We start from the raw sequence: 20,064 nt of genomic DNA on the forward strand, positions 1-20,064 counted from the left end.
AGGGAAAAGTCAAAAAGAAAGCTTTGGGGAGGCATTAGAGCAGAGAAGTTGACCTCATGCCAACTGATGAAAAACCAAAGTGTACGAGTAAGCTCACAAATATTTATAGGAAAAGGGTATCAGTATAGTTCATGAATTGGAAAGACATAGTAACAGGTCAGCCAATAGGGGCTGTTTGGAAACTGAAGCATAATATTTGTTTTATATGGGGCCATTAGAGACAGTTTGGAGCCTGGACGTGGCTTTGGCTTTGCTGAACTGTATATGAGAGTTGGTTTGTCCTCTGTAACCTAGGCCTCTGTATCACTCTACTCTGTAATGACTTCCTTCTGTCAATATTGCTTCTGTGTTCTTGGTTTTATTTGCTGACTTCTGCTGTGTGGTATTGTATATAAAGAAGTTTTTCTTAGGTGGATGAATCCTCCAGAATTATTTACTTGTGTGCTGGTCGGATGTGCTGCAAACTCTGACAAAGGGCTTAGAGGAGAGAGAGAGACAGAAATCTGTGAAAAACAGGATCCCTGATTACCACGTAGATGGCAGCAAGGAATTTTCGACGCTTATTGCGAAATACAGATAGTCCTTGACTTATGATCACAATTGAGCCCAACATTTCTGTCGCTATGCAAGAGAGCTGAATTATTTTTGCTCCATTTTCTTGTCACAGTTCTTCAGTGAATCACTGCCATTGTTAAGTTAGTAACACGGATTGAAGAGAATCTGCCTTCTCCATTGCTTTTGCTTGTCGGGAAGTCAAAAAAGTGATCACGTGACCCCAGGACAGTTGTTATGGGTCTGAATTTTGATCAGGTGACCATGGAAATGCTGCAACGGTCATAAGCAGGGGTGGGATTCGGCCGGTTCGGGCAAACCAGATATTAAATTTACATCGGGTTCACTGAACCAGTAGTTGAACTGACCGGCTGGCCCTGCCTATCTCACCCCTCCCCTTCCAGAAGTCTCCACATGGCCCGTTTTGGATGCAGGTAAGTGAAGGGCCTGTGTGGAGGCTCTGGGCGGGTGAAAAACAACCCTCCCCAAAGTCTGAAAGTCTGGAAACAGGCCTGTTTTCACCCTCCAGAGGGCCTTTGGAGCTCGGGGGAGGCCGTTTTCACCCTCTCAGTGGCCCGAGGGAAGTCTCCAAACTCCGGGGAAGGTGAAAAATGGCCATCCTGGAAGTTCTGGTAGGCCACACCCACCATGGCCACGCCTACCCAGCAACTGGGCAGAGAACCAGTTGCTGGGATTTTTGAATCCCACCCCTGATCAGTAAGTCTGAAAAACAGTCAGAAGTCACTTTTTTTCCAGTGCCATTGTAACTTTGAACAGTCACTAAATTAATAGTTTTAACTTAAGGATTACCTGTATTCCAAATGTCATTGCCTAGAAATTGTGGAACTTCTGGGCTTGTAAGCAAGCCACCAAGTTCAGAGAACACCAAGGACTCCAATGGTCAACCTGTACTACAGCTAATAATCTCTTCTGTTGGTAGGTCTGGCTTGGTAAAGTTTGGGGAAAGTTACCCGAAGCCATATAAATCCCTGTTTGCAAAGAATAAGTAACCCACCTGCTACTCCTGGGGGACCAGTTTCACCCCTCTGGCCAATGCCAGCATCTCCCTTCTCTCCTTTCTCCCCTCTGTCACCTGTTGGAGAAAATAAAATACATTTTAATTACAGCATTAAGACTTTCACTGTGTTGGGTTCGCCGGCAGCTGGTGCGGACAGCAGAGGTGTCGGACAGTGAGGACGAAAGGGAACCAGTCAGGGAGTCTGGAGAGGACTTGGACGAGGGTCCTGCATCTGATGCAGGGATGGGGCCAGGACCTTCTGAGAGTGGGGTGCTGCCTTTGGAGCTTTCAGAGCCTGGCAGCAATAAAGCAAAGGACCCCGAGGAGCCTGTTCCCAGTGCATCTGTCCGCAGAGCTGTTAGAAGGCGAGAGCAGCTGAAGCAGAAGGGGCAACTCGTGAGTAAGGCTGGGAGGTGATTGCCCCTCCCATAAGGGATAAAAGTCAGTCCTCAATGACAAAAAGCTTTGCAGGAAGCAAAGCAGTTCAGTAATCACCGAGTCCTTCGTGAAGCTCTATACTCTGGTTGTTGTATTTTTCTGGGTTTTGGGGTTGGTTTATGTTAGCCTTAATTGGACTTCTGTTTCTTGGCAGAATTCTACAGTACTGAAAAGCATGCTCTTATCTGGAGGAACTGTGTCTAATTATTTTGGCTGGGAATGCAAGTAATTCCCAGCAATACACTTAAAAAGGGTTTTACTTTTAAATTCAGTTTGTGTTTTATTAAGTTTGATGAAGCCTGGGTCAGAACACACTGTTTTGCAGAGTGCAAATATAAAGATTCTTGTCCACTCACTTCTTATCAGTACCGATAGCCATCATTCTTACTTATATGTTGACAGCAGCAAGACATGCGCAAAAATAGTAGGACACTTCAATTCCTGTCATGGACAAATTGTTGATGGAATTGGCTGAAATGGCAAAATTGACCATTTTGATTAAAGAAAGCAATATAAGTACTTTTATTTCCACATGGAGACCGTTTCTGAACTTTGCGCTTGAAGTGGAAAAGCATGAAACTTTGATTTTGGGTTGTAATGATTAGATTGATAGATATATATAGAAATGGCTTGTTCATATTATGAAAAAAAAAAACCCAAAAAGTAGTGATTTGATGTTAATGCCTTATTTTACTGCAACAGAGAGAGTCGGAAGTCAATGTTTCTTGTTCTTTTTTTCTTATCCTTCTTCACTTTTCTTTCCCCGCCTCCTCCCCACCTACTTATTTTTATATTTTGTATCTTATTCTATCTTATAACTCAATATAAAAATGTCAAACTAAAAAAAATATACCGACAGCCATCATTCATATTTAATTTGCACGTGATCTTTCCTTTTCTGCTGCTATGCTCAAATTTTAATGCCCCAGATCTGCAGTTCTTTCCATTTTTATCCAGAAAGAGGCACTACTGAGTTTTAAAGAAGGTTTATTGAATGGAGAAATTCAGCCTCTCACATTTTTCTCATGCAGAGTTACAGAATATGTAAAATATGGGGATTTCAAATAATAGAACAAACTTCACTCGTAAATGTAAAATCTTAGTTATTGTTCAGAATATTTGAAAAAAAAATAGAATGTGGAATATTTGAAATTTTCGGAATGTTTGAAAGATTAAGGAGGCTAAAAGTACATGGAGAATGGTTGCAGGAACTGGGCATGTCTAGTCTAATGAACAGAAGGGGTGATATGATAGCACTCTTCCAATATCTAAGGGGCTGACACAAAGAAGAGAGTCTTAAGCTATTCTCCAAAGCACCTGAGGGCAGGACAAGAAGCAATGGATGGAAACTAATCAAGAACAGAACAAATCTAGAACTAAGGAGGAATTTCCTGAAAGTGGGAACAATTAATGATTGGAACAACTTGCTTCCAGAAGTTATGGGTGTGCCCTCACTAGAGGTTTTAAAGAAGAAATTGGACAGTCATTTGTCTGACATGGTACAGGGTATCCTTTTTGAGCAGAGAGTTAGACTAGAAGACTATCAAGGTCTCTTTGAACTTGGTCATTCTGTTCAATGTCTCATTCTATATATTTAAAGTCTTTTCAAGTCCCATTTAGTTGACGTTGAACAGTAGAACTCTCTGAAAGATGTACACTCCCTGAGGGAAGGTAGCACTTTGTTGCTATTCATCAAAACAGCCATTATTTGTTCAAGATCATGGAAATTTGTGGGGAGGGGGAAAAGGCAGTTGCTTTAAGAACCAAAGTAACTTGAATGGGTGAATACCTTAAAGCAGTATTTTTTAAGTCATTGCAGAAGTTGGACAAAGCAGTATGAATAGACAGAATGAGCACGTACAAGAATACTTCTGAATTTGGCTGAGATTTTTCATCAAATGTGAAAATTGATTATAATGGATGGACACATAGACTGGTGTTTCTGTATCTAAAAGTTGAAATCTAAATGCATTTGACTCTTATTACGTTTCTGCTATTCTACATCCTTTATTCACCCAAAGTGTTTGGGTAAAAGAAATTCTGACTTTGGTTTCAGTTGTACTATACAAACCATATGGAGAACAGGGTGAACATAACAAGTCAATAAACGAAAAGTGATCAAGCTTTTATTTCCTTCTATCTTCTATGATGTGTCAATCCATTTGAAAATGCACACTTAGAAAAAATTCACCACAATCGTTTCTATTTATTTGACCACACAACATTTCACATTGCAAAAACTGTCCATAGTCCTTGAAAGATCTAAATCAGAAGGAAAATTTGGTTCTAAAGATGCTTTCCAACTAAGGAGCTACTCACCTTTTGGTCCCATGGGTCCCAATGGACCTTCTGAACCTGGTTGTCCAGGTCTGCCAGGTTCTCCTGGAGGGCCAACTCTACCTGGAAGGCCTTCCTTTCCAGGTGATCCAGGAGGCCCTGGTCTTCCTTGAGGTGCTTTGACCTGGGAAGGCTGTAGCTGACTTATGAGGTAGGGGAGTCTAGCTGTAGGGGAAAAAAAATACACAAAGAGTCAGTATAAATGCTTCAAAATGTGTTGGATTTGGTACTTAATGCATTATGATGTAAAATTGTTATCCAAGTACTCATAGTGAGAGTAAATTTAGTAGTTAATCGGTGGAACAACTTGCCTTCAGAAGTTGTGAATGCTCCAACACTGGAAGGTTTTAAAAAGATGTTGGATAACCATTTGTCTGAAGTGGTGTAGGGTTTCCTGCCTAAGCAGGGGGTTGGACTAGAAGACCTCCAAGGTCCCTTCCAACTCTGTTATTCTATTCTATTTTAATTCACAATCTACTTGTTGGTAAGCTAGAAAAATGTGGGATAGACAGCATCACCACCAGAGGGATTTATAAGATGTCCATGGAATTCTATTACCTTCTCAACAAAGTAGTGCCTATTTATTTGCCTGTATTTGCATGCTTTCAAATTGGTAGGTTGGCAAGAGTAAGGGCAAGTAACAGGAGTTTATCTCATTGTGTGGCACTTGGGTCTCAAACCTGGGCTGTCATAAGCTCAGCATCTTTAACCACTGAGCCATTATGCCCCTTCTATCTATTGAGTGTAGCCTGCTTAACCTGATCAAGATTTATTGAACGCAAAGGGAGAAAGCGATGGCAGAGGATGATAAGGTTAGTTAGATGAACACGAATTTGGGCAAATTCTGGGAGACAGTAGAAGACAGTTGGGCCTGGCATACTTTGATCTACTGGGTTGTGAAGTCTTGGCCAAATTTAGTGGGCGAACAAATAAAAGATTTGGACTCGAATGGATCTCACAGTGTCATCTCTGGGCCTGATATCAAAATAAAACTCAATTAAAGTCCAGACTAAAACAATTTAAGAATTAGAAGCATGGGAAAAGAGATGCATCTTTTCAGCTGTTCCAAATGTTAAGAAAATTCAGCCTAATCCCAAGGTAAGTCCCAAGCAATTCAAAACATGCCATAGTTGTGGAACAATGCAAGAGAAGGTCTCCTTCCATATGCCAGACCTGTGACAATAGGGCATTATCTAAAGAACACAGTAGAACCTTGGTGTAAATATCTTCATAAATGTTTAATTTTCTCCTCAAATAACTTCTTCAATCATTCCTCTTCTTCTATACTCTTCCACAATTCATTGCAGCAACTGTGGTGGAATGAAACTCTCTCTTTCTCTCTCTCTTCCTCCCTCTCTCCCTCTTTCTCTCTCTCTCTCTGTGTTTTTCTCTCTCTTTCTATTTCTCTCTTTTTCTCTCCCTCTCTCTTTCTTTCTGTTTCTCTCTCTCACTCTCTCTCTCCCACTCCCTCCCTTCCTCTGTTATCATCTATATTATATATATATATATATATATATATATATATATATATATATATATATATATATATATATATATATATATATATATATATATATGTTGTGATTGGAAGGTCCAACCCTGTTAGGAACTTTGAATCTGATGACTGTTAGATCGTGGATTGACGTCAGAACCAGGAACGTTACTCCTGTAGTTTGATTTGATCGTGAAATGACTGTTTGAATTTCAAAAGGGAATCCTAACAGTTTTGAATGAGAATGTTACAAGGGAGGACATTTGATTTGCAGGACCGGCCTGAACCTTCAACCTCTTCGGCTTCTCAATCGGGTTATCAGCCGGGAACGGTTGTTAATGAGGAACATATGGAGTCTTCAGGTGAAAGTAATAATTTAGATAATTGCTGGGTGGAGGTCAGAAGAAACCAACGGGAGCACAGGAGGAGGGCAGATCAGTAATTAGCTGCTTCTCTATAAAAGGAAGAGGAATGACTCTGCACTTTTGTCGGGAACAAATTGTTTGAAAAGAGAACCGAAGACTTTGGATTTAAACCTGAAATATCTTGTTGGGACTTGGATTTATTTGGACTGTTAACTTGGACAATCTTGTCGAGGCTGGCCACAGCTGTGATTGGTGGAGACTTCTGGTTGCTGCCTTTGTTTGCGAGGACTGCTGCTTTCAGCCTTATCTGCTTACTTTTGAAGGTGGGACATAACATTTCACAGCTGTGATCGGTGGAGACTCCTGGTTGCTGCCTTTGTTTGCGAGGACTGCTGCTTTCAGCCTTATCTGTTTATTTTTGGAAGGTGGGACATAACATTATTGTTCCCGACCCAAAACAAACCATCTTTCAGTCTGAAAAATTATCATCAAACCAAGATGGATACAAAACAGTTGCAGAATTTGATCGAGCAGCAACAGTTACAGATAAATCAGCTCCTGCAAAGCAATGTGACACTTCAGAATCAGGTAACACAATTGCTGAATTATGTTTCCAGCTTACCAAGCCCTGCTGCTGTTCCCCCAGCCCCTCCTGTGAGGAAAAGCCCAGTATCCATGCCGGAGAAATTTTCTGGGCAAATGGACATGTTTCCGGCATTTCTGGGGCAGTGTCAATTATTTATGTCCTTGAGGCCTGAAGACTTTCCAAATGATCGGGCCAGGACGGGATTCATTCTCAGCCTTTTGTCTGGGCAGGCTGCCAAATGGGCTACTCCCTTATTAGTACAGGATAGCCCATTATTAGACAATTTCCAGGGATTTCTACAACAAATAAGGGTAATGTTTGAAAACCCGATTAAATCACAAACTGTGGATAGACGGTTACGGGACATTACTCAGGGGAAACGTTCCCTTCAGGAATACGTTGCAGAATTTCGGGTGCTGTGTTTGGACTCCAACTGGAACGAACCAGCTCATATGGCTGCATTCCAGGAAGGCCTGTCTGATGCCATCAAAGATGAGCTGGTCCATGCAGAGAGGGCTTTAACTTTGGATGCACTGATAGTTCAGTGCTTACGAATTGAAGCTCGTTTGCAGCAACGTGGACGCAAACGGCTCAGTATGGAACCATCTTCGTTTTTTCGTGCACAACCCACGCCACCGAGAGTTTTCCAACCCATAGATATGACAGAGGAGCCGTTGGAGTTGGGAGCACTCCGCCCTCGTTTAACAGCGCAGGAACGTTCGAGACGGTTCCAGGAAGGCTTGTGCCTTTATTGTGGGGGTCTGGGACATTTTGTTAATTCCTGCAATCGGAGAGGGAACCGCAGACCTGTACCTGAAACCACTCTTGGCTCGTCAGGAAAACAGCGTAGACCTGACCTTAAGGAGGCCTTAGGTCTGGTACGTTTCACATCTAGGCCCCGCACTGAACCTGTTACAGATACTACAGTGGTTGGAATTTATGATTCACGATGGAAAAAGGGACGATTCCAGTACTTTGTGGGAAGAGTAGAAAATGAAACGGAGATCCGTCATTGGCAGGATGTGACCAAGGTACATGCCCCAGACCTTGTTCGAAGATATCATGCAGAATTCCCTTCAAAACCACATCCTGAACGTAAGACTCGGGGGACGGGCCCTGAGGTGGGGGATAGTGTTGTGATTGGAAGGTCCAACCCTGTTAGGAACTTTGAATCTGATGACTGTTAGATCGTGGATTGACGTCAGAACCAGGGAACGTTACTCCCTGTAGTTTGATTTGATCGTGAAATGACTGTTTGAATTTCAAAAGGGAATCCTAACAGTTTTGAATGAGAATGTTACAAGGGAGGACATTTGATTTGCAGGACCGGCCTGAACCTTCAACCTCTTCGGCTTCTCAATCGGGTTATCAGCCGGGAACGGTTGTTAATGAGGAACATATGGAGTCTTCAGGTGAAAGTAATAATTTAGATAATTGCTGGGTGGAGGTCAGAAGAAACCAACGGGAGCACAGGAGGAGGACAGATCAGTAATTAGCTGCTTCTCTATAAAAGGAAGAGGAATGACTCTGCACTTTTGTCGGGAACAAATTGTTTGAAAAGAGAACCGAAGACTTTGGATTTAAACCTGAAATATCTTGTTGGGACTTGGATTTATTTGGACTGTTAACTTGGACAATCTTGTCGAGGCTGGCCACAGCTGTGATTGGTGGAGACTTCTGGTTGCTGCCTTTGTTTGCGAGGACTGCTGCTTTCAGCCTTATCTGCTTACTTTTGAAGGTGGGACATAACATTTCACAGCTGTGATCGGTGGAGACTCCTGGTTGCTGCCTTTGTTTGCGAGGACTGCTGCTTTCAGCCTTATCTGTTTATTTTTGGAAGGTGGGACATAACATATATATTATATATATATCCTTCCCTCCCTTCATCCCTCCCTCTCTGATTTTCTTTCATCCCAGAACTAGTTTCTTCCTTCAACAACTGCTTTGAAATCAGAGCAAGGTTTGGTCTTTGGGGAATAGGAGCACTTTTTATTTCCCCAGTTTTTAAACAAAAGAAGTTGCAAAGTTGTGTGCAGAAGGAGCAATGCGCAAAGGTTTTGCTTACAAGCTCACAGAGATATCCTTAGGGGTAGTTGTGACACCCTTAGGAGCAATCTTCAGAGCAGATAACAGCTGGGCTAGAAGCACACAGCCTGCCTTATAAAAATGTTCAAAAGAGAACAACAAGAAGAAGAAGAAAAGCCTACAACACTATGAAGTAATAAATAACAATGCACCTTTATATTATGTGCCTCTTCTACTGACTGAAGACATTTTTATCTTCCTTGGGAAATTACTTTGAAAAATGCTCTAGCTTGCAGAATATTTTTAGCGGCTCCCACATAACATTGTTAATTTTTTTTTTCTTTTCTTTCATGCATATTTTACTATTTTATGATATTTGTTATTTACCACTCTATAATCTACTGAAGAAAGGACAGCATACAAATCTTCTCCTTAACGTGGAATTCAGAAGCTATAGAAAAGGAATGGGTGTATGTATGTGTTGGAAGTTAAAACCTACCTTCTCTCCTAGGAAAATGAAATATTTTAGGATATACTAAAAAGGCAGAATATTTCCCCTAAAAAGAGTAGAAACTCAGAAGCAGAAGCTCACCTCAGGAGTAGAAGCTCATCCCACCCCCACTTTGTTAATGGGTGGGCCATTAAGGCCTGGGCCAGAATATTTTACATTATAAAGATCTCCAGGTAGAGCTGTAGGAATTGCCCAGAGCCCTTTCATTACATCATCATCCTGCAAGGCTCAACCAAGCCTGGGACTCAGCACAGTCTACATATAGCCCCATGGGAGTCTGTCAACCAATCAGAATACAAGCTCAAATTTAAAACCCAGCAGAAGGCATAAAACCCAGGCACTTTCAGCCCTTCCATTCTTTCTTCCTTCACCTTGAAGCATGTGATCATCCTTCCTTCTTTGGAGCTCCAAACCATGTGGTCCTGTCCACCATTAAACCATCTTTCCAAACAGCCTCCATGTTTCTAGTGTCTTTTTCCCCCACTTGGAACTGAACCCAGAAGGATAATTCTTCCAACATATGTTAGAAACAGTCATCCCCAGAAACCCAAATGAATGAACTTGGCAATGTTGTAGAGAGCAATTAGATTCCAGATAAAAATTGACGAGAACAAAATTAAAAGCAATGCTCTTGTTAGTGTCTACTATCACGGATCCAACAGAGAAGAATATGCTTCTCAAAAGCAAAGTACTAATCAGAATAGAGCTGGAAGGGACCTTTGAGGTCTTCTAGTCCAACCCCCTGCTCAGTAATACCATTTACCAATACCATTTCAGAAAAGTGGCTGTCTAAGTCTCCTCTTAAAAGCCTCCAGTGATGAAGCATCCACAACTTCTGTGAGCAAGCAGTTTCACTGATTAATTGTACTAACTGTTAAAAAATTTCTCCTTAGTTCAATTAGGCCCGTTACTCAAAACCATGATAGGTTGATTCTCTCCTTAATTAGTTTTCATCCATTGTTTCGTAACTTACCTTCCGGTGCTTTGGAGAATACGTTGACCCCGCTCTTCTTTGTGGCAGCCCCTCAAACACTGGAATACTGCTATCATGTCATTCCTAGTCCTTAGACAAATCTAATTCGTGCAACCAAATCAAAGAGGCATGAAAGAATAGTGATGGGGAATCTTAATTATATTGATACTTGTTTGTGTTGAAAGGCTGGAAAATGCCTTTCTTTTGAGGATTTGGTTTTCCTGCTGGGAGGGCTTCAGTACAAGGACACAGACAACTGCTTGGAAGCTGGTTTATTCTTCAGGAAGGCAAGAGATAGCAAGAAGTCTGCGTTCCTGGGGCTAGCCAGCTTTGTATATTAAACTCCCGATTTTTATACCTTTTCTCCTTTTGTGTGTGAGAGCTTGTGTTTGTATTTCTTAATGTTTTAAATCCTGTCAGGGGGTTGTCTTCATTTCTGCCAGAGGGTAAACTCCGCGGGGTGGTTTGATTGGATTATCAGTTTCATCCTAATGTTTTCTTATATTTGTTTGGTGACAATCTCCTGTCTGCTATGGAATCTATTTCGTATCTTTTGTCTATTTGTTTTGCTGATTTGGCATGACCTTTTGTTTGTAAGGGATTTCTTTTTCTTGTTTCCCTAGTTTTCTTAATTACTTGGCTTTTGTCTAGGGGGCTTCTTTCAATACCTTTTATTAAATCTCTTTTCCTATGCAAGTTTGTTTTATGGCTGGCCTGGTGTTCCCTTTGGGCTTTTCCTGCTTGGGTGTCATCACTGTCCTCATGAAGTTCCCTTTCCACATTTGGAAACTGTTTTCCAAACAAGTATCAATATAATTTGTTTCTTCCTGAAAAAGGAGAACAAAACAGATGGGGAGGGGGTTTCTTTAAAAATAGAGCTAGAAAGTTTTAAAAAAAGCCAATGTAGCATGCAAAAAAAGGCTTAAAAAATTTTAGCTACAAAAAAAGACAGATATAGGAGGTGAAAAGTCAACAAGAAAAGTATTGACAAGCAAGAATTTTAAAATTCCTGAGAAGCTCAGTTATTAGAGATACAGTATTTGAAGGGTGCTTAAAGGGGCTTATTATCTTATCTACTATCTATATGTTTGCTAGGAGTTGAAAACAATACGATGGAATCAAAAGGATTTTGTTTATTTATTTATCAAATTTATACATTACTTTTGCAATGACATTAGATGCTTTACGAATAAAAATATATAAAATCCACATAAAAAAGAGAGAAAGTTAGAGACAAAATTAAAAAGCATAGCACCATTTAGATGTACAGTGTAAAAGAAAAGTAGAAAAGTCCTTCCTTCCTTTCTTCCATCATTCATTCATTTATTCATTCATTCGTTCGTTCCCCTTCTGATCCTCTCTAACATATTGGAATGATATATAATATAAGTCCTTACCATCATATAATACAAGTCCTTACCGTCAAGTTGTTTCCCTAACTCTTCTTGGATGAGTCTTCGTAATGTTTCTGTTGATGGAGGATCCCCCTAGGAGACACAAAAGATGCCTTAAGACACTAGAGCTTAAAATACTGATACTTATGAATGAGTTTAACTCCCTTTCTTAAGCAGATAAGACAATGCATTCATTCTTTCTGAAGCTAAAATGTGTAATACAGTAGTATTTTAAAAAAAAGACTTTGGGAGGCACATTCTAGCATTTTTAAAGACTTCACAGGGCCTTTGGTCACAAAACTTTGTAAGATTAGGAGTAACTATTGTGTAATAATTCTAAATGGTTCCAATTTTAATACAGGAAAGGGTTGGGCATATTATATCTACAAGAAGAAGTTTGAATCATTCATGAAGGAAGCGTGAGCTTATTCCTATATATTACTCTATCTTAATAGCATGTACTGTAAATGCTATAATAGATCCATTTGGTGATGGCAATGGTGGTTTTGAAGGCATTTTAGGATGCTGAAGAAAACCTGAAACCCAAAATTCATTTCTTCCAGAAGCTGTTCTTCAAACTGGTCCCTTCACAGGAATTCCAAATACTTTAGCAAATTCTTCATGGGGCCCTCAACAATATAGGACAAATAGGCTGAAAAACAGCTTCTATCCCAGGGCAGTAGCTCTTTGGAATTCTACTCTATAGTGCAGTGTTGATGTGGTGTTGGGGGCTTCCGGCTCAATGAGTGGAGTGTGAAGGATGTGTGTTTGTGTTCATTTTCATGGTCATGATGTGCACTGAAGATGGTGTTTGATTTCGTTGTATGAGGTGCAATGACAATAAAGTAAAGTAATTGATAACAATGAATGGTTCATGTTGAAATAGACATAAAGTAATGGACAATTATCCAGCAATCGTTTTTTTAAAATATTCAGCTGCATTTTTTTATACGTGATGAGTTAAAAAAAAAAAATACAGCTGATAAGATGCATTCAGAAGTATCTGCATCCAGACATGATTTCAACAAAAATGCAATCAGGTCAGAGTTTGCATCATAACCTCACCACATATTCTGTCATTTGGTTTCCTTGGGCCACCCAGTGACAGATATTATGGGGTAGCCTGCCCAAAGCACACTTCCCTCTAAACTCACTCTAGGCCCAGGAAATCCGGGTTGGCCTGGAGGACCAGGAGGTCCAACTTGTCCTGACTCTCCTGATGGTCCTGAGGGACCCATTAATCCTGTGTGTCCTTTGCGGCCAGGAACTCCTGGATCACCTGGTGGTCCCTTCACTCCTGCTGGTCCTTTTTCACCTTTAGTTCCAGGATCTCCCTGATGGAGGAAAAAAAAAAAGGGTAGATTGGATTGGGTTAAACAAAAAAAATCTGATTTATTTATTTGATTGGCTGAGTGATTGATTGATTTTGCCACCTATCTCACTTCGAGGTGGTCTTCCTCCTCCTCCTCCTCCTCCTCCTCCTCACATGCAAGTTCAGGGTCCATTCTTTTTTTCAGATCATCTATTCATTGCTAGGGGATTTACTGATCAGCTTCTTACCTGAACCTAGCATCATGGGCTGAGAGACAGAGACTGACCCAAAGTTACCGATTGGCTTCCATGCCTTAGATGGGACTAGAACTCACATTGTCCTGGTTTCTAGCCTAGTGCCTTAACCACTAGACCAGGGGTGTCAAACTTTATTTCACTGAGGCCACATCAGGGTTGAGTTTGATCTCAGGGGGCTGGAGTGGGCGTGGCCAGCTCAAAGTCACTCATGTTGGAGGTACCTGTAGTGGCCAAGTGCTAAGGCAGAACTTCCCTCAGACCCACCCTCACTCTCATTATAATCTCCTTCCAACCTTCTTACCTCCCTCCCTCCCTTTTCTTTTTCCTTCCCTCATTCTCCTTTCTTCTTCCCCTCTTTCTTTATTCTTTCCTTCGTTGCTCTCTTCCCATCTTTGCTTCTTTTTGTTTCTTCTTTCCCTTTCTCCTTTCATGTCCCTTCTTCAGGGGTAGGATTCAAATTCTACCAATTCTGTGGGCATGGCTAGGTGGGCATGGCCATGTGACTGGGTGGGCCTGGCTTTTTCTTTTTTCACTAACCCCCACCAATTCTGTTTTTTTTTTTTTTGCCTCCTGGGCGAAGCAGTAAGACAGGGAATCCCAGCACAGCTGATTGTCAGAACAGCTGATCATTGAGAGGTGATCTACCAGTTCGGCCGAACAGTAGCATTTTTTACTACCGGTTTGTCCGAACGGGGCCAAACTGGTAGAATACCACCACTGCCCTTCTTGCATGCTCAAATGCAAAAGGGGAAACATTTCTCCATTTGTTTTGTTTTTAGTTTGTTTTGCTAGCCCTCTGCCAGTGGAAACAGTGCTTGGGAGGGCTGTGCGAGGCCCTCCCGAGTTCCATTTTTGTTGGCGGAGATCACCAGGGCCAATCTTATGCTGTTTCCAAGGTGGCCTCAAGGGCCAGATCTAAGCACCCCAAGTTTGACACCCCTGCACTAGACCAAACCTAGCTCTGGAATTAAGCAAAAATAAATGTGATAACTCTTCAGCAGAGATCCATTATAAATGCTGTATGGATAGACCAGTCCCTACTACTTTAGGTGTGCGCGTGGGAAATCAGATAACAGAGTCACTCATCTCCCACAGAGCTCAAACTTTTTAAAATGCCCTCTCTGGGTGAACAAAGTGCTTCATCCATTGCAATCAAGAGATGAGGCTATCAATTTAAAGTCAGAGAGATGAGAATCCTGGAAATTATGAAATTGTCGCTGGGGTGATGATGAACTGAATGAAACTGATTCGGAAATATGTCAAGTAGCAAGAATTTGTTTATCTATGAATGAGTACAATGTGATTGCATGTCACCTGCTTTGAAGTGTCACAGAAAGCTGACATTGACATCTGTCAGCTTGGATTTGAAATTTTGGAATATCAATGAAGCTCTCATACTTACCCTCTCTCCTTTTTGTCCGTGTTCTCCTGGATTCCCTGAGGTGCCCTGAAAAGAGAGGAAGGGGTCCAAAAACCAGTGATGAAGCTAATTCTTTGTGTATATGTGTCTCATCTCTCTTTCAGGTACTAATGTGGAAGGGAAAATTAATTATATTGCATGAATTACAATGGCGTTTGTAGCAGCAAGCAGAATTTTTGCTGGAATTTCTAGCACGTATATACTATTGAAAGAGCAATGTCTACGCTGGCTTGGGCATGTCGTGAGGATGGCCAATGGGCGGATTCCAAAAGATCTTCTGTACGGAGAATTAGTGCAGGGAAAGCGCCCTAGAGGGAGACCGCAGCGGCAATATAAGGACATCTACAAGGGGGATCTAAGGGCTTTGGGAACGGACATCAACAGCTGGGAAACCTTGATCTCTGATTGTTCACATTGGAGGCTAAAGACACAGCATGGCCTTCTCCAATTTGAAGAAGAGACACTCATTCAGTAGGCTGGGGCAAAGTCCAGCAAGATCTGAGGACTGGACAGGGGACAGAGGGTATCTGTCCTCAGTGTGGAAAGGATTGCCACCCTTGAATTGGCCTTTTTAACCACGCTAGATATTGTTTTAGGACCTCTTTTCAAAGCACGATACCATTGTCTCTTGAGACTGAAGGATGCCAATTCATACATGAATTATAATGGCATTTGTAATAGCAAGCAGATTTTATTTTTTTAAGGGTGTTTGCAGTTTGCAGTCATTCTTAGTAGAACTAATAAGTCAGCATTTTTGTGTGAGAAATGTAACAAAATACTTACCTCTGTCCCTGGGGACCCCTTTTCACCTGGTTCTCCCTACGGAAAAGAAAGATAAACCAGATTATGCTGCATAGTAAATCATCTACAACAGTGTTTCTCAACCTTTGTAACTTTAATTTGTCAGCTTCAACATCCAGAATTCACATGTCTTATAGCAGCCAAGGCTGAGGAAAAACTGGATTTCAGGTTGGTTTTATAAGGGGGTCTAAACATGTACAAATATTGCATATGACAAATTATATGAAAAGCGGGAAATCAAAAACTTAATAGGTTTTTTTTAATCAGTTTTTTTTTTTTTTACTTTTTGGAATTTTTTCTAAACTTGCTTTGTTCATCTATTTTTTTTTTTAATTGACATGTATTTGTAAATACATACATATACACACAGACATACACACAAAGATGCAGAAATACAGACACATATATGTATATGAAGAAAAATACTGTACAATGGAGATTTTAACTTTAAGTGATTAATTAATTCATTCATTCATATTTCACATTTCTTAACCTCCTATCTTTTTTGGAGATTTAGCTTCATTAAATAGCAAATAAATATAAATATATTCCCCTTTCCAACAGAAAGGAAAGGCCAACCTTGTCTTGGGTTAGGAAGTAAGTAGGGCTAGAACTGTTTAGGAGAACATCAAGGTATCCCAAGGTAGATGAAAAATCAAAGAAATATCGTGGAAGGTAGCAATGGTTAACTCCTTCAGCACCATTATGAAGGAAGCTATAAAAATATTCTTGTAGAGGCATCTGGAGTTAAACCCAACTCAGATTCCTCTTTGCCTTACCTTAATGAGGACTTCCTAATTATTCTACATTTTTATTTTAACATTAGCATGATTGTCATCAATTTGCTACTCACAGGAAGACCGCGTGGCCCAATGAAACCAGGAACACCTGGGCTGCCAATTTCACCTTTGTTTCCCTTGGAGCCCTTGGGATGAAAAAAAGAAGATGTAAGGGCTAAAAAGTAGTCTGATCACTCTCAGTGCAAAAGAATATGATGTTTAGTGTCAGGAGCCATGTTCTTTCACAACTGATTTGCCAGAAGCAATCAAAGTGGTAAAGTTTGCATATTACCTCAGTGACTGTAAAGCATGCTACAAACCTATTTATTAGTTGTTTATTAAATTTATAGGTCCTATTACTTGCATAAGAGATGCTGATGATGTCCCCTCAGCAAAACTTTGAAGAAGCTTATTAATTTTAGATAGTTCTTTGGGACACCTGTGCAAAAATGTGGAGTCTCTTGGTTCTTGTGACCACTTGATGTGGACAAATCAATACATCAGACTCTCTTCTCCTTTAAGGAGAACTCTCATCTAGGACAGGTATGGATATTCTGCAACTTTCAAGCTTCCTGTGGCTTCTACATCCACAAACTGGCCCTCAAATCAATAATCAAAAATAGTGAAGTTATTTTGAGATTATATTACAAATGCACATGTCAACTACTCCCAAATAACTCGGGCAGACTTGCTACAATATTGATATTAAAAGCATCTAGACCAATGGTGGCTAGCCTTCTTGGGCTCCTGCGCTGAAAATTGCATGCGTGCTTGCGCACACATGCTCACATACCAGCACCCAGAAGGCAATGCGCATGTCCCCCATGCCCCCTGCGCATGTGTGTGCAATCCCCCCACCCCCTTACCTGCACTGTGCATGTGCATGCCTCCCAGCTGATTTTCGGCCCGTTTGAGGCCTTTTTCAGCCCCCTAGAGGCTTAAGGGAAGCCTCTGCAGCCTTTGGAGGCCGAAAAATGGGCCCATTTTGTCACTTCTGGTATTTCTGGAAATATAGGAAGTTATGAAATGGGCCTGTTTTTCGGCCTCCAAAGATTATAGAGGCTTCCCTTCAGCCTCTGAAAGGCTGAAAAAGACCTCAAACAGGTAAAAGGCCTCAAACAGGAGGTGCACACATGTGCAGTGAGGTAAGTTTGGCTGGGGCTCGCGTGCCTGCACAAATGGCTCTGTGTGCCACCTGTGGCATGCCTGCCTTAGGTTCACCATCACGGATCTTTTAGACCAGTGGTAGTCAACCTGGTCCCTACCGCCCACCAGTGGGAGTTCCAACTTTCATGATGGGTGGTAGGGGTTTTGTCCTCTATAAATCACCATTACTGTGGAACCAGTGGGCAGTTAGAGAAAATTTTACTACTAACAGAAATAAAAAAGTGGGCGGTAGGTATAAAAAGGTTGACTACCCCTGTTCTAGACTATAGTATAGTTTTTAAATCTCAAAATGACTTAAAAAGATACATTTTAAGCCCTGGGATGAAAGGGTAGGAGAGCAGGTAAGATTGAGCTTCAATAGCAGTTCCTTTATAATATATGAAAAATTCAACATTTTTGCAACCAGATGTGATTATCTATATGAGAAGAGATATTCTTGCAAATAGTTTGTACCAAATAAATGTTAGCCTTAGCACATCAAAAAGAGCACTTTGATTTGGCCTTGGAAAGCAACCAGGAACTGCTATACTTATCTTCACACATCAATAAGATTATAGACATCTTAAGCATGCTCTTTTTTGGAGTTTTGACAAGGGCAATTTGATTCCAATAAGAATCTGTCCAATTTTATCACAGTGTCTTGACCTCTAACTCCCCATAAATCCCCCAAGAATTCTTTCACATTTCTTGCCATGGATGAATTCTGGGATTATTCTGGTCTATTTCCTATCCACTTAATATTTTAGTCCGATCTCTTGCTCATTTCAGATGAACCCCAATTAAATACGCTCGAAGGATGGCTGTCAAGCTTGTTGTTTGAACTGCTCTTATTTTAAAATCCATTATTACAGTATATATCTTGCTTTCCAGAAAAATGGCATAGAAGAGGGCTATCTTCTATGACAACTGAAGAACACTAACTTCTGGAGCTTTTATCAATGTGCAACTAAAATCAAGGCCTGCTATTCTTAAGATAGTAGCTACTCCTACCACCTTGTTATATACAACTACCATGTTTCCCCCAAAATAAGACCCTGTCTTGTATTATTTGCCACCAAAAAAGGCACCAGGTCTTATTTTGGGAGGATGTCATCCTAACCTCACTTGCGTGCATCACTCCCGGCCTCCTTTTCACTGTCAGAGGCCTTCAGGAACTTCTTCTTGCAACCGGAAAAGCTTTCCTAAAGGTCTCTCAGGCAATAACAGAGCTCCAGATTAATCCAGAGCTTTATTATCAGCTACAGAGGCCTTCAGGAAAGCCTTGCCAGCCTTACTAGCTACAGAAGAAATGGGCTCGCAAGGCAGGTGTTGAGGTGTGAGAGGCCTGGCTACAACTGTCCAAAGGTAAGTAGTAGGTCAACACCACCACCCCCATCCCCACATTAGCTTAATTTTTACCCATGCACTCTGGAGTGGGTGGGATCTTAATTAGGGCTTATTTTGGGGGGTAGGGCTTATATTGGGCACATGTGTAAAAATCAAGCCAGGACTTATTTTCAGGGTAGGTTATATTTTCGGGAAAACAGGGTATCTGCCAGGATGGGACAACTGATGTCTTGCATTTTATCATGCAAATGACACAAATAATACATGGCTAACTATGCCGATTACAAAATGACATCATGGTGCATAATGGCCTCAGTGTAACTGCTATGCCAAAGGTGCTTTTTCAAAAGACAACTGGACTTTCTTGTTTTTCCTTGAAGACATTTTGCTTCTTATCCAAGAGGCTTCTTCAGTTCTGACTCTTGAGTTCTGACGGAAGCTTTTTAGATGAGAAGTGAAATGTCTTCAAGAAAAAACAAAGGAAGTCCAATTGCCTTTTGAAAAAGCAAGCTTTGGGATAACCATGACGTGGATGACTCAGAATCTCAATAGACATATACCTGCTGTTCCCAAGCTGTTGTGAGCTCATGCTTGTGATGAAGATGGTAAATACAGTACTTACTGGGTTACCTGCAGGACCAGGTTCCCCGGGTGCACCTGGAGGTCCAGTCTTGCCCTAAAGAAAGGCGGACAACAATCAATCTCAAAATATATAAAGAACTCCAATGAATGGAACCAAAGTCCTAAGACCAGAAACTCCTTGTCTGGATAATTTATTTTGTCCCACTACAATTTACTCCAAGGTTAAGAGAGAAACTGCTCTGTCGGCCTTTGGATATCAAGCAACAGCCATCTGGTTTAATTTGGTGACCAGCCACAAAATAACACAAAACTTACATAAGACATTCAAGATTGATTGTTTATAAGTAACAAAAGACCTTTTTGTTGCTTCTCTTAAAAGTCATACTGTTCAGCAACATCCAAATCCATCATATTTTAAATAATTTTCAATATCTACCAAAGGAAAGGAAAGAAAGTCTTTGCTCTATGCAATCAACATTAATTAATGCCAACCAAAGAAAAAAATTCCCTTCACAACATCTTCCCTATCATACAGCGTACCATCTATACATAGATTATCCTGAACACTGGGATACTGCAAGGTGTCTCCTAGAATCAGAACAACTCATTAAATAGGCAAAGTAACTTACTGCTATTCCTCTAAGTCCTCGGGGGCCTTCTGGTCCTGCAGGTCCTGGATCTCCCTGAAATAGAAGAGAGAAACATATCATACATCATAGCCTCATTGAA

General features: G+C 40.9%; 1 protein-coding gene across 2 annotated transcripts in view; it reads right to left on the minus strand.

Moving 5' to 3' along the window:
* Positions 1–20,064, minus strand: part of COL22A1 (collagen type XXII alpha 1 chain) — a 257,920-nt gene that overhangs the window by 4,682 nt on the left and 233,174 nt on the right. For both annotated transcript variants that reach the window (XM_087931748.1, XM_087931750.1), the window contains 9 exons: positions 19,965–20,018; positions 19,376–19,429; positions 16,335–16,406; positions 15,464–15,499; positions 14,663–14,707; positions 12,846–13,025; positions 11,718–11,784; positions 4,328–4,510; positions 1,568–1,645 (listed from right to left, as the gene is read on the minus strand). In XM_087931748.1, coding sequence (XP_087787874.1) covers positions 1,568–1,645; positions 4,328–4,510; positions 11,718–11,784; positions 12,846–13,025; positions 14,663–14,707; positions 15,464–15,499; positions 16,335–16,406; positions 19,376–19,429; positions 19,965–20,018 — 769 coding nt within the window. The remainder of the gene's footprint in view (positions 1–1,567; positions 1,646–4,327; positions 4,511–11,717; positions 11,785–12,845; positions 13,026–14,662; positions 14,708–15,463; positions 15,500–16,334; positions 16,407–19,375; positions 19,430–19,964; positions 20,019–20,064) is intronic.

The sequence above is a fragment of the Pseudonaja textilis genome, chromosome 3 (genome assembly GCF_049901715.1).
Source record: "Pseudonaja textilis isolate UNSWEBS1 chromosome 3, rPseTex1.2, whole genome shotgun sequence".
In the NCBI taxonomy this organism is placed as follows: Eukaryota; Metazoa; Chordata; class Lepidosauria; order Squamata; family Elapidae; genus Pseudonaja; species Pseudonaja textilis.